General features: G+C 41.5%; 1 protein-coding gene across 10 annotated transcripts in view; it reads right to left on the bottom strand.

Annotated features, from left to right (window-relative positions):
- Nucleotides 1-23,634, bottom strand: part of ndrg4 (NDRG family member 4) — a 279,010-nt gene that overhangs the window by 37,080 nt on the left and 218,296 nt on the right. For all 10 annotated transcript variants that reach the window (XM_063066692.1, XM_063066695.1, XM_063066691.1 and 7 more), the window contains 2 exons: nucleotides 23,335-23,455; nucleotides 20,702-20,764 (listed from right to left, as the gene is read on the bottom strand). In XM_063066692.1, coding sequence (XP_062922762.1) covers nucleotides 20,702-20,764; nucleotides 23,335-23,455 — 184 coding nt within the window. The remainder of the gene's footprint in view (nucleotides 1-20,701; nucleotides 20,765-23,334; nucleotides 23,456-23,634) is intronic.

Genomic DNA, 23,634 nt, shown 5'->3' with positions numbered 1-23,634 from the left:
AACAAATGGTATTGTTCCTTTCTGAACTGTATAGATATCCACAAGTTCTGTCTCCATTGAAGCATAAATAATTCACTGCCTTTCCATCTGGGGTTGACAAAACTCTATGACCTCAAGCTGCAGAGTTTTGTAGCATGTACTTAATTCCCATTAATAATGTGTGACATGTAGGTAATTAAGTTGATTCAATTATGGTTATTGGATTTATTGAGTATGCCCGCAAGAAAATGATTCTCAGGGTTGTTTACAGTAACATATATGTACTTTGATAGGAGATTTATTTTAACCAATGACTTTGGATTCTCTTCATTGGTAGTTAACTATCATCACATTTGACAAGCTAGAAAAATTACAAAGATTGTCAATTTCAGAAAAGCTGTCAACTCAGCAATAATTTTCATGACCAAAAACAATTCATCTTATTCCCATAGGTGGAAAACACAAACATAATTGACAGATACTGAAAATCAGTAATAAAAACAGAAGACACTAGAAAATCTCAGCACCTAGGTAGCATCTGTGGAAAAGAAACCAATGAATGATTCAAATCAAAGATCCTTCATCGCAAGTGAGAAAGGGAGAAAACAAAAGAAAGGAAGCTGTAGGCCAGTTAGTCAGACCTCAGTGGTTGGGAAGATGTTGGAGTCAATTATTAAGGATGAGGACTCGGGATACTTGAAGGCACATGATAAAAAAGGCCGTAGTCAGCATGGTTTCCTCAAAGGAAAATCTTGCCTGACAAATCTGTTGATATTCTTTGAAGAAATAACAAGAAGGATAGACAAAGCAGAATTTGTTGATATTGTGTATTTGGATTTTCAGAAGGACTTTTGACAAGGTGTCACACATAAGGTTGCTTAACAAGCTACATGGTATTACAAGGAAAGATTTTAGTATGGATAAAGCAGTGGCTGATTGCCAGGAGGAAAAGAGTGGGTAAAATGGGTACCTTTTCTGGTTGGCTGCCGGTGACGAGTGGTGTTCCACAGGGGTCTGTGTTGGGACTGATTCTTTTTATGTTATATGGTAATGACTTGGAAGATAGAATTGATGGTTTTCTTGCAAAGTTTGCAGATGATATGAAGACAAGTGGAGGGCATGTAGTTTTGAGTAAACAGATCAGCTACAGAAGGACTTAGACAGATTAGGAGAATGGGCAATACAGATGGAATACAGTGTCAGGAAGCATATGGTCATGTACTTTGGTAGAAGAACTGAAACAATTGACTATTTTAGTGAATTGTGTCGAGGCTTGTCGAAAATTGCAGAGAGACATTGATAGGATGCAGAAGTGAGCTGAGGAGTGACAAATAGAGTTCAACCCGGAGAAGTGTGAGGTGGTACACTTTGGAAGGACAAACTCCAAGGCAGAGTACAAAGTGAATAGCAGGCTACTTGGACGTGTGGAGGAGCAGAGGGATCCGGGGGTACATGTCCACAGAAAGTTGCCTCACAGGTAGATAGGGTAGTTAAGAAAGCTTATGGAGTGTTAGCTTTCATAAGTTGAGGGATAGAGTTTAAGAGTTGCGGGGTAATGATGCAGCTCTATAAAACTCTGGTTAGGCCATACTTGGAGTACTGTGTCCAGTTCTGGTCGCCTCACTATAGAAAGGATGTGGAAGCCTTGGAAAGGGTACAGAGGAGATTTACCAGGATGCTGCCTGGTTTAGAGAGTACGCATTATGATCAGAGATTAAGGAAGCTAGGGCTTTACTCTCTGGAGAGAAGGAGGATGAGAGGAGACATGATAGAGGTATACAAGATATTAAGAGGAATAGATAGAGTGGACAGCCAGCGCCTCTTCCCCAGGGTACCACTGCTCAATACAAGAGGACATGGCTTTAAGGTAAGGGGTGGGAAGTTCAAGGGGGATATTAGAGGAAGGTTTATTTACTCAGAGAGTGGTTGGTGCATGGAATGCACTGCCTGAGTCAGCGGTGGAGGCAGAAACACTAGTGAAGTTTAAGAGACTACTAGACAGCTATATGGAGGAATTTAAGGTGGGGGGCTATATGGGAGGCAGGGTTTAAGGGTCAGCACAACATTGTGGGCCAAAGGGCCTTTACTGTGCTGTACTATTCTATGTTCTATTTTCTAAATGGAGAGAAATACAAAAAACAGGTGCAAAGAGAAGTTCTTGTTCAGAAGTCCTTTGACAAGGTACCCCATGCAAGGCTTATTGAGAAAGTAAGGTGGCATGAGATCCAAGAGGATATTGCTTTGTGGATCCAGAATTGGCTTGCCCACAGAAGGCAAAGAGTGGTTGTAGACAGGTCATATTCTGCATGGAGGTTGGTGCTCAGTGGTGTGCCTCAGGGATCTGTTCTGGGGCCCCTTCTCTTCATCAATCCAGATAAGTGTGCGATGGTTCATTTTGGTAGGTCAAATATGATGGCAGAATATAGTATTAATGGTAAGACTCTTGGCAGTGTGGAGGATCAGAGGGATCTTGGGCTCCGAGTCCATAGGGCACTCAAAGCTGCTGTGCAAGTTGACTCTGTGGTTAAGAAGGCCTACAGTGCATTGGCCTTTATCAATTGTGGGATTGAGTTTAGGAGCTGAGAGGTAATTTTGCAGCTATACAGGACCCTGGTCAGACCCCACTTGGAGTACTGTGCTCATTTCTGGTCGCCTCACTATTGGAAGGATGTGGAAACTATAGAAAGGGTGCAGAGGAGATTTACAAGGATATTGCCTGGATTGAGGAGCGTGCCTTATGAGAATAGGTTGAGTGAACTTGGCCTTTTCTCCTTGGAGCGACAGAGGATGAGGGGTGACCTGACAGAGATGTACAAGATGATGAGAGGCATTGATCATGTGGATAGTTGGAGGCTTTTTCCCAGGGCTGAAATGGCTAACACGAGAGGGCACAGTTTTAAAGGTGCTTGGAAGTAGGTACGGAGAAGATGTCAAGGGTAAATGTTTACGCAGAGAGTGGTGAGTGCATGGAATGGCCTGCCGGCGATGGTGGTGGAGGCAGATACGATAGGGTCTGTTAAGATATTCCTGGATAGGTACATGGAGCTTAGGAAAATAGAGGCTATGGGTAACCCTTGGTAATTTTGTTTTTGTAATTTATTTTTTATCGAATTTCATCATTAAACAAATATTTTCATAAGATGTATTTCAGATACTGTACATATATATCATATAATCATATTTGTCACAAATCTCCACATAATATTTATCTGAGATATACACTTACAGAAAGGAGAGAAAAGAAAGAACAATCGAAAAAAGAAAACTATGTACAGAGTAGGGAGTGATCTTTTTTTTACAACATATTCATTGACTTGTGAGAATATAATCAGGCCTATGAGGTGTTATGTAGTTAAACCATTTTTTCCAGTATGAATAAAATTGTTCCAACTTATGATTAACAGACGCTGTTATCTTCCCCATTTTGTAAATGTCCATTGTAATTTCCATCCATACATTTAAAGTTGGGCTCTCCTATGATAACCATTTCCTGGTAAGGGTCTTTTTACCAGCTACCAGCTACCAGCAGTATATTCATAAAATATTTATCTCTTTTCAACCATTCTTGAGGTATAAACCCAAAATACATGGTGTTACTCTCTAAGGGTATCTCACATTTAAAGATGTCTTGTAGGGCATTATGTATCCCACTCCAATAGTCTTTGATAACGGGGCATTCCCAGAAAATATGATAATGGTTTGCATTTTGATTTCCACAATTTCTCCAGCAAACAGGAGGGTTACTATCATAATGGGATTTCTGACAGGGTGTAATAAAATATCATATCATGTTTTTCCACCTGAACTCCCTCCATTTCTGTGAACTGGTACACTTCCATTGATACCTCCATATTATTGTCCAGTCTTCCTCAGATATTATTATGCCTCCTTCCTTCTCCCATTTTGTTTTAATGTATGAAGTCGAATGTGTTGACAAAACCTTATACACGCTTGAAATTATTTTACTACCATCGTCTGAATTATATGCTTTTCTAATTAGCTCTATCAGACATGTACTTGTCTTGGTTAGATTGTTAACCGTCCTATTAACATACTGTCACATCTGTAAATACTGGTAAAAGTCTTGTTTTTCTTATAAGTGTTTCTCTTTGAGCATTTCAAAACTGAACAGTGTTCCTTCTTTCATTATATTGCAAATAGCTGTTATTCCTTTAGCTGTCCAGTCCTTAAATCTAGCATCCAGTTTATTCGGTATAAGATCCGATTCATATGCACACCATTTAATAATTGCAATGTCCCTCTCTCTAGTTTATATTCTTTTATAATAGTTTTCCATATTTTAAGAGTCCATTTCACCCACGGGTTGTCAGTATTATTTATGTAACTTTGTCAGTTGTTATCAGCCAAAATTGCCTGTATGGGGATGGAAAGTATCCTCTCCTCAATGTTTTTCCATTGAGCACCATATGATGGGTTGCACCAGCATATCACGGCTCTCAACTGTGCTGCAAAATAATAATCTCTAAGAGAAGGTAGTCCCCATCCCCTCTTTTCCTTGGCTAATTGAAAAGTTTTGAGATGAACCCTAGGCCTTTTACCTTGCCATATATATCTTGATAGCATCTTGTTCCCTCCCCCTCCCACTTTCAAATCTCTTACTATTTCTTCCTTCAGTTAGTCCTGACGAAGGGTCTCGGCCTGAAACGTCGACTGTACCTCTTCCTAGAGATGCTGCCTGGCCTGTTGCGTTCACCAGCAACTTTGATGTGTGTTGCTTGAATTTCCAGCATCTGCAGAATTCCTGTTGTTTTTGTTCCATTCATTGAATTGATTTTGGTTAATCTCTATTGGTAGGGTCTGAAAGAGATATAGTAGTCTGGGTAGTACATTCATTTTAATTGATTCAATCCTTGAACTGAGACCAAGAAAAGGAATTAGGTTCCATCTTGTTGTATCTTCCTTAATTTTTTATATATAGGCTGATAATTGCATTCTGATAATTTTGCCTAATCTTCTGGCATAATGATGCCCAAACATTTGACGGACTCTGTTTGCCATGCCCAAGGATATCTACTTTCAATTTCTCTTGGTGGGCTATAGTTGGGTTTTATCTATGTTTGATCTTGTATCCTGATAATTGGCCATATTGTTCAAAGGATTGCATCAATTTAGGTAAACAGTATGTTGGTTGCCCTAGATAGATCAAAATGTCATCTGCGTAACAGGCCAATTTATGCTCTGTTCCTTTAATAGTAATTCCCATGATATCTTCATTTTGTCTGATGTATTGAGCTAATAGTTCCAGATATAATGCGAAGAGTAGTGGTGACCACGCACAACCCTGTCTCATGCCCCTTTCTAGGGTAAAACTCTTAGATAAATATCCATAAAAATTGTTAGTGAACACAGCAGGTCAGGCAGCATCTATAGGAAGAGGTACAGTTGACGTTTCGGGCCGAGACCCTTTGTCAGGGGTCAGCCTGAAACGTCAACTGTACCTCTTCCTATAGACGCTGCCTGACCTGCTGTGTTCACCAGCAATTTTTATGTGTGTTGCTTGAAATTCCAGCATCTGTAGATTTCCTCGTCTTTGCGTAGATAAATATCCATTGATTTTAATCCTGGCAGTAGGATTATCATGTAGTGCCTGTATAGTTTTAGTAATTGTGTCATGTAGTCCAAATCTATGTAAAACTCTGTAAAGAAAATTTCAATTAACTGTATCAAATGCCTTTTCAGCGTCCACGTTTCTCACTATTGCTTCAACTTCATTTTTTTATATGATCCATAATGTGAAGTGTCCTTTGTATATTGCCTTGTGTTTGGTGTTGTTCTATAAAACCTGTCTGATCATTATGTATCAGTGTTGGTAGAAACTCTTCTAATTGGTTGGCCATGATGGAGGTAAATATCCAATAATCCACATTAAGAACAGATATTGGTCTTAGTGACCCACATTCCATTCCATTCCACGTTCCTTGCCTTCTTTCGGTGTAGCTGAGATTATCGCCTCCTTCCAGATGGGTGGCATTTGCACCTTTCTTAGAGCCCAGTTCAGTGTGGGGAGTAAAACAGGAACTAACTCACTTCTAAACTCTTTATACCACTCTGCTGTATATCCATCTGATCCTGGTGACTTGCTTAATTTAAGCCCACTAATTACAGTTTTTGGCTCAGCTTCAGTTATGTCAGCAGTCATCGTTCTATTTTGTTCTATGCTTAAAGTGGGTAATTGTAAAGAATTCAGGAAGGTGTCAATTTGGGTTATGCTTCCCCCTGGAACTTTGGAGTATAGAGTTTTGTAAAGCATTTCAAAATCTTCTTGAATTTCACTTAGCTATTTTTTTTATCACTTTTATCCTTGGATCCCTAATTCTATGAATCGTATCTTCTGCTATCTTCTTTTTCAGTTTCCACGCCAGTATTTTCATAGATTTAGATCCACTTTCATAGTGTCAACCCTTAGTAATTTCTAAGATAAGGACATGATCGGGACAGCATTTTGGGCCGAAGGGCCTGTATTGCGCTGTAGGTTTTCTATGTTTCTATCTTTCTATGTTCAGGATTTCCGAAAGGTTAATTTTCAGCTTGAGTCTGTGATGAGGAAGGAAAATGCAACATTTTTCGTTCATTTCAAGAGGACTAGAATATAAAAGCAAGGATGTAATGTTTGGACTTTATAAAGCACTGGCGAGGCTGCACAAGGAGAATTGTGAGCAGTTTGGGCCCCTTATCTTAGAAAGAATGTGCTGAAACTGGAGAGGGTTCAATGGAGGTTCATGAAAATTACTCCAGGATTGAATGGCTTATCACATGAAGTGCATTTGATAACTCTGGGCCTGTATTCAGTCTTTTTCTGCTGAAAAGCCAAAACAGCCAAATTAAATCTACTGTGAGTCAATGTTGTAAAACATGAAAACTTCCAAGCTGGGGAGGGGTGTGAATACTTTTTATATGCACTGTACAACAGGAAGAATTCTGTGGAAATGCCTGGTTGCAAGATTGTGAACATTGGTAAATTAATGAATCTTTCTGAACAAAACCCTATTTTGAATTGTTGGAACAGTTTTACTGGTGGGTTAACATCGAACACGATTCCACCTGACCTGCTGAATATTTACAGAACTATCTCCTTCTATAGCATAACCTTATCATTACTTTGCCTGGCTGACGAACCCTCTGTATAGTGGGGTACACACACATGCACACAAACGGAGGTGGTATTTCTCCCTGACCACTAATTTTAATTCTATTTCCCATTTTATATTCCGACAACTTGCTCCTTGGGCTTCGTTACTGCCACAGTCAGGCCACTCTCAGGTTGCAGAACACCTCACTTCCACCTGGGTAGCCTCCAACCTAATGGCATAAACATCGACTTCTCTAACTTCCATTAATTTCCCCTCTCTTCCCCTTCTCTCTTTTTCAATTCTCCATTCTGGCTCCACTCTTACCCCTTCTCTTCTCTCCTCACCTGCCCATCACCTCCCACTGGTTCCCCTCCTTTGTCCCTTTTCTCCCATGGCCCACTCTCTTCTCCTATCAGGTTCCTTCTTCAGCCCTTTACCTTATCCATCTATCACTTCCCGGATTCTCACTTCGTCCCTTCTCCCCTACCCATCCACCCTCCCCCTCACCTGGCTTCACCTGCCAGTTTGTACTCCTCCCACATCCTTTTGTGCCCTGACAAAGGGTCTCAGCCCAATCATCACCTTTCCTCTGCATGGACGCTGCCCATCCTGCTTAGTCAGCATTGCAGAATGTTTAATCTTACTCAGTGTTTCTAGTACATTGACGGTCTCCTTTGTCTGTCAGGATAAGAATGACAGGTATCAAAGGCCATCCTCTGGATGGAGGAACGGACACCCTGACCTGAAGACTTGAATGTGGAGGAGCCTGTAGCCCCAGAAGGAACAGAGGATATAATGGATAGACAAGTCTCTCATCTGTCCTTTCTGATTCCTCCACCTCTCATTACCAGATCCAAGATAGCTTAACGTCGTTTTCAGTAGGCAAGTGTAAAGGAGAATGAAATAATTGTTACTCCGGATTTGATGCAGCATAAAACTCACAATAAGGAAATGAACAATAATAATAAACACTAATAAATATAAATACATAAAATAGCTTATATGCATTGACCGTATGTCCATAAAGTGATACTAGGCACAGAAGTGTCTGGACATAAAGTGACTGACAGGAAACGACAAAGTAATGGTGGTTGGGGGTGTGGAAGAGAGGATTGGTGGGTGGAGATGTTGATCAGCCTTACCGCTTGGGGAAAGTATCTGTTTTTGAGTCTGGTGGTCCTGTTGTAGATGCTATGTGGCCTCCTCTCTGATGGGAGTGGGACAAACGGTCTATGTGCAGAGTGGGTAGGATCCTTCATGATATTATTGGACCTGTTCCAGTACCTTTCTGAACATATGTTATATATGGAATAAGATGCCACTAGCGATTCACAGCGACGTACTGCAGGCTATGTACAATACTTCTATCTTATTCGTATTACTCTCACTGCAGTCTATGGCATGTAATTTCCCGTTAAGCAACGTACTTTTAAATCGACTTAATGAACTAGATTCCACAATCTTCTGAAGGATTCGACAGACTTGACCTCGAGCAAGCAGATACAGCACCTTCAAGCAGACGAAGGTCTCGAAGCCAGGCAGAAATACTGAGGGATGAGGCTCCCTCTACCCAGCATCTTGTTAGTAAATGTGCAGTCACTGGACAACAAAACTGAGGGCCTGAAGTCAAGATTGCTGTATTAAAGGGAACCTAGAAATTATTGTATTCTGTATTTTACCGAGATGTGGCTTACTCAGAGTATATCAAATATGGCAATGAGACCTGAAGGCTTCTTGATACACAGGATGGACCAAATTGTTCATTCGAAAAAGATAAATGTGGAAGTGTGTGTTTCATTAAACCCTCTGTGGTGCTCTGATGTGGTGGTTCCGTTGTCCTCTTCTTTCCCCAGACTTGAACACCTAATGATCAAATAGTCACTGTTCTATTTGCCAAGAGAGTTCTCCTCCATGATCCTGGCTGCAGTTTACCTACCATCATCAGCCAACTGTAATCTAGTGCTTGAGATACTGCATAATGCTGTCACCAAGCAAGGAACCCGACACATTTCAAATCATAGTCAGGGATTTCATTCAGGCTTGTTTGAAGAAATCCCTGTCCAATTATAACCTGTAGCACCAGAGGCCCCAACACGCATATAACCTGTAGCACCAGAGGCCCCAACACGCTAGACCACTGTTCTATTAAGACAAGGAATGCCTACCATTTCATGCACAGACTGCCCTTTGGGAAGTCTGATCACGGCTTTCCTTCTCCTACCTGCGTACAGGCAGAAGCTAAAGAGCGAGGTTCCAGAGATTAGGACAACAAGGAGGTGGTTACAGGAGGAGAGGAGAGGCTACAGGATTGATTCAAGTCAGTGAAGTGGGCTGTGTTCAAGGACTCATCTGTGGATCTCAATGAATACACCACAGTTGTCACTGACTTTATAAAAACAGTCATAGACAAGTGTGTCCCCACAAAATCATTCAGAGTCCTCCCCAACCAGAAGCTATAGATGAACTATGAGATCTGCAGTCTGCTGAGGGCATTCAAGTCTGGCGACCTAGAAAGTTACAAGAGGTCCAGGTATGATCTCCAGAAAGCCACCTCCTGGACGAATTGGCAATTCCAGACTAAACTTGAATCAATGAAGGATGCAACAGCTGTGGCAGCGTTTGAATAGTATCACCTCATACAAAGTGAAATCACACAACAGGTGACATCAGGGCTTTGTTTCCAGATGAGCTCAGTGCCTTCTATGCTCGCTTTGACTGTCAAAATATTGGAGGGGTCTTCACAAATTCCCACAGCCCCAATGACCTGATGGTTTCAGTCTCTGAGGGTGATGTGAGAGAATCCTTCAGAAGGGTGAACACACGGAAAGCATCTGGGTAGGCTAGGGTACCTGGCCGAGTACCGTGCTGATCAACTGGTTGGATTGTTCATTGAGATCTTGAACCTCTTGCTTCAGCAGTCTGAGGTACCACCTGCTTTAAGCAGGCTTCAATTATTCTGGAGCCTAAGAAGAGCTTGGTAACCTGGCTCAATGACTATAATTTTCATCATACACTTATATCCACAGTAATGAAATGCTTTGAGAGGTTGGTGATGAAACGTATCAACTCCTGCCTAAGAAACAACTGCTCCAATTTGCCTACCATCAGAACAAGTCCAGAGCCGAAGTCATTTCATTGGTTCTTCACTCAAGCCTGGAACATCTGGACAGCAATGATGCACACATTGGGATACTCTTAATGAACTACAGCCTGGCATTCAATACAATCATACCCTCAAAACTAATTCATAAGCTTCAAGATATATGTCACGAAGTAGTTAAATGACAATAAACTTCACTTGACTTACTTGACATTGGTCTCAATACCTCCTTGTGCAATTGGATCCTCAATTTCCTTACTCACAGACCCCAGTTGGATTGGCAATAATATCATCTCTACAATATACATCAGCATAGGGGCACCTCAAGGCTGTGTGCTTAGCCCCTCCTCTACTTGCTTTACACTTATGACTGCGTGACTAAGTACTGCTCCAACGCCATATTTAAGTTTGCTGATGATATCACTGTCGTAGCCCAAATCAAAGGAGGAAACTGTAAGTCTATGAGCCAGTCCTAATTGGGAGATCAGAGGAGAAGAGGGTCAACAACTTTAAATTCCTTGGTGTTATCATTTCAGAAAATCTGGCCTGGGTTTAGCACATAAGTGCAATTATGGAGAAAGCACAGCAGTGCCTCTACTTCCTTAGGAGTTTGCAAAGATTTAGCATGACATCTGTAACTTCGACTAACTTCTGTAGATGTGTGGTGGAGACTATAATGACTGGCTGCATCACAGCCTGGTATGGAAACACTAATGCCCTTGACAGGAAACTTCTACAAAAAGTGGAGGATATAGCTCAGTCCTCCGCATGTAAAGGCCTCCCCACCACTGAGCACATCTACTTTGAGCAGTGTCACAGGAAAGTAGTACCCATCATCAGGGACCCACCACCACTCAGGTCATGCTTTCTTCTCACTGCTGCCATCTGGAAGAAGGTACAAGAGCCTCAGGACTCACACCACCAAATTCAGGAACAGTTATTAACCCTCAACCCTCAGGCTCCTGAACCAGACAGGATAACTTCACTCAACTTCACTTGCCCATCACTGAGCTGTTCCCACAACCTGTGGACTCTTCATCTCATGTTATTGCTTGTAATGCCCGAGTTAAGATTTCAGCTGCTATGCTGTAGGTATTTAATTTCAGCAGTTGTTGTGAAAAGCAGTGCATCCTGCCGGTAGAAGGTTTTGGTTTCAGCTAAGAAAAGAAGCCCTGCTGTTCAACTTGGGAATGTGAGTGAGCCAATCAGCATTGTGGGAAGAGTTTTATGAAGGACAGGGGCTTTTGGTGGAAGCTGCAGAGCGGGACAGAAGGGAAGATGCCACACAACGCCATTGGAAGGAGAGTCCCCGTTCCACAAACTGCTTTGTGCAGATGAATGGCTCCAAGGAGGAAGGGCCAACACTCCTGAGGGAGAGCCATTTTGCTGGAGTTGGACTTTGAGGGAAGTTCAGAACGCATTGCGTGCTTTCACACAGACCGTGGGTCCAGCGTGTGAGTAAAAGGCAACTCCAGTGTGAGCTCCAACAGTCTTGTGCACATTGGACTGGCTTAACTGTAATGGGCCCTTTTCTTTTCTTTTCCTTTCCTTTTTCCTATTAACTGTTTGATAAAACTGGAACTTGTAAGTATACTTCCTTTATAATTTTATGCGGTGTATGACCCGTTATTTCTGGCTAACCAACAATACTGCATGGGCAGCATTTACACAGCATACACTCAAATCAAAGTTTCTTTCATCAGAACATCACTATGTTCCTATTTGCTTGAACCCTAAATCATTACCGACCCTAGACGTATAGTGTGTGTAAAAGGTGGTCTTCTCACTGCTGAGTCACATGGCTGTTAGTAGAGTTCGCTATCAAGGCAAGCCCGGTGAGGGGGGTTATAAGCTTATTTAGTGATTATTATTTCTCCTTTCTTCTTTCTTTCTTTTTGTATTTGCACAGTTTGTTGTCTTTTGCACATTGGTTGTCTGCTCTGTTAGTGCGGTCTTTCATTGAATCGATTATGGCTACTGGATTTTTGAGTATGCCTGCAAGAAAATGAATTTCAGGGTTGATTATGGCAACTTTGATCCTAAATTTTCTTTGAACTTTGAATTTTGAAATGTCCTTGCTGGCTGACAGGCTGGGGTGCCGGTGATACATTGGGCAGTTTTGACTATCTGTTGTTGAGCCTTCCTGTCCGCCACAGTGCAGTTTCCATACCTTGCCATGATGTATGTTACTATGCTCTTTACTGCGCATCTGTAGGATAGCATGAATATAGCTGTGCATAGTCCAGCTCTCTGCAACTCCTCAGAGAGTAGAGGCATTGGTGAGTCTTCCAGATTGTGTAGGATATGTTATGGGACCATGAGGGGTTGTGCAAGATGTGCGCTCACATGGATTTGAAACTGCTCGCCGTTTCCACAGCTGTGCTGCCAAAGTAAAGAGGGGCGTCAGTGGTGCAAGTTCTCCTGAAGGCGATAACTGTCTCCTTTGTCTTGACTTGATGAAGAAGTTACTTGAATGGCACCAGGCCTCGATCTCTTCTTTCTTTCTTTTTAAATCTTTTTATTGAATAAGTATACCAAAAGGTAAGCCATATAAACATTAATACAACGTTAAAATATAATAAAATTACAGGAGGTATCAATACCAAAAAAAATACTACAAACAATGTAATTTAAACATAAGAAACCAAGATAACATAATAGTATACTAAATTTTATATATATATCAATAGAAAAAAAGAAAAAAAAACCCCCAAAAAAACCCACCGTGCAACTAACTAAAAGCAAAGCAAAGCAATGGGCTAACTTGAAACCAAACAGAGTTAAACTTAAAATCAGGTCCTCAATCCCGACCTCCATTAAAAACAGTGAAAAAAAACAAGAAGGGTATATATTACATTAAGTGAAAATATCGAATAAAAGATCCCCAAATCTAATTTAAATGAAGAATCATAAAGGTTACTTCTAATTTTCTCCAGATTCAAACATAATATCGTCTGGGAGAACCAAAAAAAGGTAGTTGGAGCATTAAGCTCTTTCCAATGTTGTAAAATACATCTTTTCGCCATTAAAGTAAGAAATGCAATCATTCTACGGGCTGAAGGGGAAAGATTACTAGAAATTTTAGGTAGTCCAAAGATAGCAGTAATAGGGTGAGGAGAGATATCTATATTTAATACCTTAGAAATAATATTAAAAATGTCTCTCCAAAAAGTTTCCAAAGTAGGGCAAGACCAAAACATATGAGTTAAAGAGGCTATCTGCCCCGAACATCTATCGCAAAAAGGATTAATATGCAAGTAAAAACGCGCTAACTTATCTTTGGACATATGTGCTCTATGAACAACTTTAAATTGAATTAGGGAATGTTTAGCACAAATAGAGGAAGTATTAACTAATTGTAAAATCTGCCCCCAATCATCCACAGAAATGGTAAGCCCCAATTCCTGTTCCCAATCTACCCTAATCTTATCAAATGGAGCTTTCCTAAGTTTCATAATAATATTATAAATCATAGCCGATGCACCTTTCTGACATGGATTAAGGTTAATTATCGAATCTAAAATATATGTAGGAGGAAGCATTGGAAAGGAAGAAAGTATAGTACTTAGGAAATTTCTAACTTGCAAATATCTAAAAAAATGTATTCTTGATAAATTATATTTATTAGATAGTTGTTCAAAAGACATAAGGGAACCATCTAAAAATAAATCCAAAAACCGTAAAATACCCTTAGTCTTCCAAGTTTGAAAAGCGCGATCCGTAAAAGAGGGAGGAAAAAATATGTTACCTAAAATAGGAATCGCTAACCCGAATTGATTAAGATCAAAAAATTTTCTGAATTGAAACCAAATACGCAAAGCATATTTAACTATCGGGTTACAAACCTGCTTAAGGCGTTTCGAATCAAAAGGGAGAGAGGAACCTAAAATAGAGCCAAGTGTATAGCCCTGAACAGATTGTAGTTCCAATGCTACCCATTTAGGAATAGATAGTATATCCTGGTCAAGTAACCAAAATTTCAAATGTCGAATATTAATTGCCCAATAATAGAATCTAAAGTTAGGTAATGCTAAACCTCCATCTCTCTTAGCTTTCTGTAAATGTATTTTACCCAGTCTCGGATTTTTATTCTGCCAAATAAATGAAGAAATTTTAGAGTCAACTTTATCAGATCTCTTCTAATACTTATCTGTAGGTCATCTCATCGTTGTTGGTAGCGATTTGGTCTTGTATCATTGTAGATTCATAGGAAATCACATTTGGCCAAGGCCATATCCTCATGCTGAGAACTGAGAGGCTTGGCTAAGGGTATGCATAGTGAAACACCTGTAACTGGAAGGCTATGGGAAGGCTAGAGGAACATAGAAGCTGGTGTGTGGGATCTATAAGGATATGTTCACCTACTGATCTACCTGTGAGGGCTTGGACAAGATCAGAGGGAAACCTACATTAAAAGATGTTAGGAATGTGTATAGTTATACTTGGCATGTTTGCCACATCACTTGAAAGAGGTACCACAGGGCTTATCAGCATCTCTCTCCCAGGTTCTCAGTAAAGGGCAGCTATGTGCCAGCACCCATGATGTAGCAGTTGATGGAGCTTGTTTGAGTAGTGTAGCAGTTAGCACATGGCTTCACAGCGCCAGCTGTGAGAACAGGATTCCATTCCTACCACCGTGTGTAAGGAGTTTGTATGCTCTTCCCATGACTGCACAGGTTTCCTCTGGGTACTCTGGTCTTCTCCCATATCTCAAAGACTAACGATTACAGTAGGTAAGCTACAGTGACATTGTGGGCTGCCCAGCACAACCCTTGCTGTATTTCACTGTATGTTTCCACATGTGACTAATAAAGCTAAGCTTTAATCCTTGCCTTTTAGCTTCCATGCTAACAGAGGCAGGGCCTACCCTAAGTCTGTGTGACAAAGTCATGAGGAAGCTGGCAGTGATGGTTACAGAGCAACTTGCATTTCACCAGGGGACAAGGACATCTAATCACACAAGAATCGTCACGACTCTGTGCACCAGGATCTGCTCTCTGCAGTGCTCTCACCCATGGCCAACAGCTAGACAGCCCAGGTTCCTGTCATTCCTAACATGACAACGCAGGTTCAAGCCCAGCCACGTAGATCAGAAGGTGGCTACACAGCACCTTGCATCTGATGCCTCGGTAATTCAATGGAGCAGAATTCTACCAGGATACTTGCAGCCAGAAGTGAGCACTATAACCGAGCAAAACAACTTGGATAGCTGCACTGGATATACATAAGGACACCAATTACTGGTGTGATATTTGACAGAGATACTCCCAACCTTAGCTTCTAAATCCAAATTTTAGATCATGGAATTTACCAGTTTTGGTCCAGATAGAAATAATTTTGATTTTAGGGGCTTTCAGAGTGAAAGGATGAAAAGTGGCACAACAGATAATACGCAAACACGAGGAATTCTGCAGATGCTGGAAATTCAAGCAACACACATAGAAAATACTGGCGAACACAGCATAGTCAACGTTTCAGGCCGAGACCTTTTGTTAGGACGAACTGAAAGAAGAGGTAGTAACAGATTTGAAAGTGGGAGGGGGAGGGGAGATCCGAAATGATAGGAGAAGACAGGAGGGGGAGGGATGGAGCTAAGAGCTGGAAAGTTGATTGGCAAAAGGGATTGTCTATCCATGGTCTCCTCTACTGTCAAGATGAAGCCACGCTCAGGTTGGAGGAACAGCACCTTATATTCCGTCTGGGTAGGCTCCAACCTGATGGCATGAACATTGACTTCTCTAACTTCCGTTAATGCCCCACCTCCCCTTCATACCCCATTTATTTATTTACTTATCTCTCTCTTTCTCTTTTCTCCCTCTGTCCCTCTCACTATAACTCCTTGCCCATCCTCTGGGCTCCCCTCCCCCTTTCTTTCTCCATAGGCCTCCTGTCCCATGATCCTCTCCCTTCTGCAGCCTTGTATCCCTTTTGCCAGTCAACTTTCCAGATCTTAGCTCCATCCCTCCCCCTCCTGTCTTCTCCTATCATTTGTGATCTCCCCCTCCCCCTTTCAAATCTCTTACTACCTCTTAATTAAGTTAGTCCTGACAAAGGGTCTCGGCCTGAAACGTCAACTGTACTTCTTCCTATAGATGCTGCCTGGCCTGCTGCATTCACCAGCATTTTTCATGTGTGTTACTATAGATAACATACAGATTCCTTGGCCTTCCCAGTTTATGATTTGAGGTTCAAATCAGATGTAATTATTCCATTGCCACACCACTGTCACAGTGTACCACAGCTGGTTAATCCAAAGCTGAATGCCCATGGCCGAGCAATTGTCTCCCTAAATGTGTCTGGAGCTAGCTGTGTGGGGTTAACAAGAGGATCTCCAGGCTACAAGATACATCCTGGCAGACTTTCAGAGAGGGGCTTCCTTTTGTTGCGCTCTGGTGATATTCTCCTTCTCAGTCTGGTTCTCTGCCGTCTCATCATCATCCTCCTCCTCTTCATCATTGTCACTGCCGTTGCCCTGGTGGACCAGGCAAGAGCTGAGCCTTCATTAGGTCCAGAACTCTGCGGGGAATCCCAGATCATCTTGAGTACACTACTGACCATTGCCATCAGGCACCGGCACCAAAAGCAATCCAGAATGGTGAAGTACCAAGTAAAGGAAGAAAAGGATAGCCTTGCTATCCAAAAGTACAGCCCTCTGTGTACAGCTTGGGGTGAAGTACGGGCTCCCCAGAAACATAACACAAACAAGCTGCACATTCAGGGAGTCTATGTAATTTTTGCAGAGATCACATAAGGAGCCTGATACATTATGGGTGTAACACCTTGGGAAAGGTTTCACTGGTAGTGTAATGCTCTTTCTGTAGCAGCACTAGGAAGAAATAGCAATTCATTAATTGCAGCGATGTGCAGCAGTTACTGATGAGCACCATTGATCATGTGCTGCCACAGTTTGAATGATCCAGTGAGTAATCAGAATCAGATTTATTATCACTAACATCCTCTACATCATGAAATTTATTGCTTTGTGGTAACAGTACAGCGTAAGGCATTGAAAATTACAAATCACAATAAAAAATAAATAAGTAATGCGAAAAAGGAATAGCAAGGCAGTGTTCATCGACCTTTTAAAAATCAGAAGGCAGAAGTTGTTCTTAAAATATTGTGTGTGGTTCTCCTCCCTGATGGCAGCAATGAGAGGACAGCATGTCCCAGATGGTAAGGCTCCTTAATGATGGATGCCACCTTCCTGAGGTGCTGCCTTATGAAGATGTCCTCAAAGGTAGATAGGCATGTGGCTGTGATGTAGTAGGTAAATAGGTAGGGGTGACAGTGACCATAGTCTACAGTCAGAGCAGACCATGGTTGGTGTTCGGTCTGCAGAAGGTTCCATATATATGTAACCCCTTCCTTAGCATCCAGAAATATAGCTGCTCAGACAACTATAGGTAGGAACATGGTTAATCATGGGAGATGAGTGTCTACAAGTTCCTGTTTCAGTTCACCCCTAGGATTCTCCAGCAGGTCTTGTCCAGCCTATATTCCCTGTCCTGTAACCCCAATTCCTGTAGTATACCCTGCTGAACCATCACTGAAGCACACATAGCAAAGGTACCAAAAGTAGTCAATTCAGCTTGGACTCTATTCCTGTGGTACTTGGTGTCACTGAACAGTGACAGTGCAGACCTTTAAAAATTGCAGCCGTTCTGAATGGGGCATCACCAGTTCTCTGCAAGTGCCCCACATCATTTATCAATCACATGTACAAAAGCCGAATGGGGTGGGTCCAAGACAAGTACTGCACCAAGTTGATGTCATTTAAGCAGGTTCTTTGTGAATAACAGACAACACGGTGACCTAAATGTTTGTATGCTGTGCAAAGTGTGGTTTCCTCACCTGGTGCAATTCGTGCACAAGAGCATGGGGCTTCACCCACATTGGACACAAGATGTTCTGCAATATGTTGGAACTTTTATGTTACAATATTCTTCAGAGATCCTTGGAGTTTAACAACTCATGAATGTAGGCACTAAATGCACTTCCGATAACTTGTTCTGATTAATACTAATGAAACAGAATTTCAGAAATAATGCTCAAAGCAGACATACCAAATTATTGTGCCATTAGTGCTCAAACCAGAGATATGCCTATTCTACATCACTCATTTACAGTCAATCATAGAGCTACACATTCAGTGAACACTTCCTATGGTTTCTAGGTACACCTGCTCCACAATGCGAGTATCTAATCAGCCAACCATACGCCAGCAACTCAATGCTTAAAAGTATTCAGAACAGAGGTTCAGTTGTTGTTCAGACCAACTGAAGAAATGTGACCTAAGTGACTTTGACTGTGTTGATTGTTGGTGCAAGATGGGTGGTTTGAATCTCAGAAACTGCTGATCTCCTGGGATGTTCATGCACAACCCAGTCTCTAGGATTTACAGAGAATGATGTGAAACACAAAAACCAGTGAGTGGCAGTTCTGTGGGCCAAAATGCCTTGTTAATGAAAGGGGCACCTAATAAAGTGGCCACTGAGGACAGAGCATAGAAATATTCCTTTCAGCCCAATTTGTCTATGCTGACCACCATATCCATCTGAGCTCATCCCAACTGCCTGCATTTGGCCCATATTCCTCTAATGCTTTCCAACCCATCTAACTGTCCAAATGTCTTTTAAATACTGAAATTGCATCATCTAACCTGATATCTTGTTTTATATAACCCCGCCCTCTGTGTGAAAGACTGGCCCCTCAGGCCTCCTTTAAACCACTCTCCCCTCACCTTAAATTTATGACTTCCAGCTTTCGACTCACGTCATCATCATCATGTGCCATGCCCAGTTTGAGCTTTGCCTGCCATGGCCCATACACTCCTGTTTCGGGTCAAGTGGATCAATTCATTGGTATTCATTTCCAGTTCTCTGGCTGCTGTCTCCATCATCATTTGTCTTTGCCTTCCTCTTGATTTCTTCCCTTCAATCTTTCCCATAATTACCATGCATTCTAACTCCTCTTTCCTAATCCCATGTCCAATGAAGTTACATTGTTTTCATGATCTCATACATTATTTCTCTTTTAGTGCTTGCTCTGTTCATGACACCCTCATTAGATATTTATTTTGTCCATGCTATTCTTTGCATCCTCCTCAAAAACCACACCTCTGCTGCTTCAATTCGTTTCCTCATGTTACTAGATATTGTCCAACATTCTGAGCCAAATAACATAACTGTATAAACATAACATTTCAGTGCTCTGAGGCAGGTTGTCATGCCTAGTTTAGTGTTGGTCAGTATACTCTTCATTCTCGTGAAGGTGTCTTTTGCCATCCCTATTCTTCTTTTGATGTCCATGTCACACCTGCCATCTGATGTCACCCAGCTTCCTAAGTAGCAAAAGTTCTGTACTCGTTTTATGTCTTCCCCATTTATTCTCAGCCTGCAGATAGGATTCTCCTTCTTTTTGGATATCACCGTACATTCTGTCTTTTTGCAATTCATAGATAGACCCATTTCTGTACTTTCTTCAACAACTATGTCAATTAAGTTTTGTAGTTCTTCCTCCGTACTTGCAATTAACACAGTGTCATCCACATATCTAAAATTATTGATGTTTTCACTGCCAACTTTGATTCCCAAGACATCTCTTATTTTTTGTAATATTGTTTCACTGTACACATTAAACAAATCAGGGGAGAAAACATACTCTTGTCTAACACCTCTCTTGATTTTTGTAAACTGACTCACTCCTCCATCTATCCTTACAGCGGCAGTTTGTTCCCAGTACAGATTTCTGATTAGGCGGAGGTCTTTCGAATCTAGATCTAGAGTTTCCTGTAATATTTCAAATAAAGTATTGTGCTTCACTTTATCAAATACTTTTGTGTAGTGGATAAAACAAACAAACAAATCTTTTTGCACATGAATAGTTCGTTCTGATAATATCCCTAACATCAATATCACGTTTCTTGTACCTTTGTCTTTCACAAAACCACATTGTTCTTTACCTATTTCAGCTTGTATCTTACTTTTAGCTCTTGTCATCAAAATTCTTAGAAGTAGCTTAGTGATATGACTCATTAAACTTATGGCCCTATGTAAGTCACATTCTATTGCTCCAGCTTTCTTAGGAAGAATGATAAATAATGATTTTTTTCATCTCTTCTGGTATTATTCCAGTCTCATAAATGTAATTGATTAAATCAGTAAGGTTTTCAATTCCATAATCCAAGGGCGATAACTTGTTCTATTACTAATTCATCAGGACCTGCTGTCTTTCCTTTCTTCATCTTATTTCAATTCTACCCTGGGGGGAAAAAATCTGAACATCCGTCTTATGTATACCATCCATGATTTTATAACTCTCTTGAACAGTGATTTCCAACCTGGGGTCCATGACCCCCCGGTTAATGATAGGGGTCCATTAAAAAGTTGGGAACCCCTGTTCTTGAAGATGAACTCTCGTCCTCCTTTGCTCCAGTCCCAGCCCTTCCAGTCTCTCCTTATAACTTATATATTAGAGTTATCAGATGTTCATTAGAAATGTTAGGTGCTTAACAACATGCATGGCAACTCACCCGAAATGCTGAACTACACTTGGCAACATGGCAGCAAGCTGGTCCATGGTTGGAAACTGGTACCTGAAGGAAGAACAGAGCACTGAAAACAGTTGGTGCGAGCTCAGCCCCTCTTTGTATCAGATAGCAGAGAAGTGGTCTCTGGAAACAATAATACAAACACTGACATACCACAAAACTTACAAGTGCTGGGTCACAAAAACATGACAAAATTGAGTGCGAGGGAGTAGAAATATTGCTGAAATTCAACTCCAGTAAGCACAAAATTCTTGGCTGACCTCCAGTGTAGTACTGTGAGACTGTTACTAGTAGAGGAGCAGGTTATGGGTGAGATGTCAAACCGATACCTTATCTGACTTCCAAAGTAGATGAAACAACTCATGATCCTATTTTGAAGAGCAGAAGGTGAACTATGTCTATTGTTCTGGTCAATATTCATCCTTCAATCAACACCACTCAAACAGATGAATTAACCATTGTTGTGTCTATGTTGGTTGTGATTTAATGTACAGGGATGTGTTTTGAGAGTTCTTGAATGGGACAGGGAAGATGTTCATAAATTGTGGTATGTCCTTTGGTAATTCTAGTTTATGATGGCACTTTGATAAGAATAAGATTCGAGGCCCAAGGTTGAGTCAGAATGCTGGAAGTTGAGCTCCACTGGCCAGAACACTGGGTCTCCGAATCTCTGCGAGTTTGTTCGGGTAATCAAAGGCCCAATATCAGTCACTGAAAGCAAGCATGCAAGTACAGCAGGCAGTGAAAAAAGCTAATGGCATGCTGGCCTTCATAACAAGGGGAATTGAGTATAAGAGAAAAGAGGTCCTTCTGCAGCTGTACAGGGCCCTGGTGAGACCACACCTGGAGTACTGTGTGCAGTTTTGGTCTCCAAATTTGAGGAAGGACGTTCTTGCTATTGAGGGAGTGCAGCGTAGGTTCACAAGGTTAATTCCCGGGATGGCGGGACTGTCATATGTCGAAAGATTGGAGCAACTGGGCTTGTATACACTGGAATTTAGAAGGCTGAGAGGGGATCTTATTGAAACATATAAGATTATTAAGGGATTGGACACGCTGCAGGCAGGAAGCATGTTCTCGCTGATGGGTGAGTCCAGAACCAGAGGCCACAGTTTAAGAATTAGGGGTAGGCCATTTAGAACGGAGTTGAGGAAAAACTTTTTCACCCAGAGAGTGGTGGATATGTGGAATGCTCTGCCCCAGAAGGCTGTGGAGGCCAAGTCTCTGGATGCTTTCAAGAAAGAGATGGATAGAGCTCTTAAAGATAGCGGAATCAAAGGTTATAGGGATAAGGCAGGAAATGGATACTGATAGTGGATGATCAGCCATGATCACAGTGAATGGCGGTGCTGGCTCGAAGGGCCAAATGGCCTACTCCTGCGCCTATTGCCTATTGTCTATTATCTGCATGCTGAGTTCGAATCAGTCTGTTCGAAGCTGAATGCTGAAGGAGACAGCCTGTCTTGGAGTCAGAGGACTGTGCATGTGTGTGGGTGGGAGGGAGGAGGGAGGAGGAGGGCTTGTTTTGCTGTTGTTGTTTTCTACTTTGCTCTGTTCTGTATTGTTTTGCCAAGCATTGTGGGCATGCTATTTTAGTGCTGGAATATGCAGAGACGTTTGCTAGCTGCTCCCGCATACCCTCAGGTGTGTTGGTTGTTAACGCAAACAATGCATTGCACTGTATGTTTCAATGAATATGTGATCTTAAATGAAACACATGAATTTAAATCTTGAATTTAAATGTGTGAACTTTAATCTTAAATCTTGAAGATTGGAAAAATAGCTTAAACAAACACTGGGCTGCAGACCAAAGTTATGAACTGCCACGAGTATAACCTCTTTCCCCAGGCATTTGGCAGCAATATTTTTCCTAATGAATAAAGAATGCTAAAAACTCCAGTCAATTGACCTTCCGTGTGCCAAAATATGTTTGTATAAGGAACAGAATTCCAAGCATTTTCAGATAGGAAAGGGTGCTACATGGGAAACCAGCATAAAGTAATGGGGTGACAAAGTAGCAGTTAGCATAATGATATTACAGTGCTAGTGACCCAGGTTTAATTCCACTGCTATCTGTAAGGAGTTTATATGCTCTCCCTGTGATCACGTGGATTTTCTCCGGGTGCTCCAGTTTCTTCCCACATTCCAAAGGCGTACGGGTTAGTAGATTAATTGTTCACATGGGTGTAATTGTGCGGTGTAGGCTCCTTGGGCTGGAAGGGCCTGTTACCGTGCTGTATCTTTAAAAACAAACAAGCGAATAAATAATGCCTTATCTGGCGTCTACAAATATTGTCATTCTTCTTTGCAACGGAGTAAAAATTCTTGATCTCAATCTGACAGCACCGTGGGATTCTATAAGCTGTAACCAACTAGAGAAGCAGCTACAACCTTTTGCTCAGGGACAATAAAGCATGGGAAACAAACTGATTAATTAATGCATAAAGCAGGATGCTGGGGAGTGGGTTACTGACCGATATCAATCAAATGATTTCCATACACATTCACTTATAACGGGACTCATTGGTTAGAATTAAGCCAAAAGTTTGAATGATATTAAATATGGAGAGAATACTAGGACCTTTCAGTTGATGGCAAATGTCAGTGGGACTCACCCTGCAGGGAATTGTGAGGCATTTGTCTGCTGGCCAGGGGCATCCACGTGGCACACAACGAAGTGTTTGGTGATTTCCTGCATGTCCTCAAAGTTGAAGAACGTGTTGAAGCACAGCTTATCTAGGAAAAGAAAGGAAGATGGGTGCTCCATTAGACCCAGCAGGAGCTTTACCATTGGCAGCTCCACTCAGAAGTGTGGGAGCAGCAACAGGCCTGTTGGTGGTTCAGCGTACCAAGATAACACTGAACCACAAGTTTCCAGAAAACAGTGAAACCAGAAACTTGTTCTCCTTGCTGTA

The sequence above is a fragment of the Mobula hypostoma genome, chromosome 14 (assembly GCF_963921235.1).
Source record: "Mobula hypostoma chromosome 14, sMobHyp1.1, whole genome shotgun sequence".
Taxonomy (NCBI): domain Eukaryota; kingdom Metazoa; phylum Chordata; class Chondrichthyes; order Myliobatiformes; family Myliobatidae; genus Mobula; species Mobula hypostoma.
The sequence above is the reverse complement of the archived record's forward strand: the minus strand, read 5'-3'. Positions and strand labels throughout refer to the sequence as shown.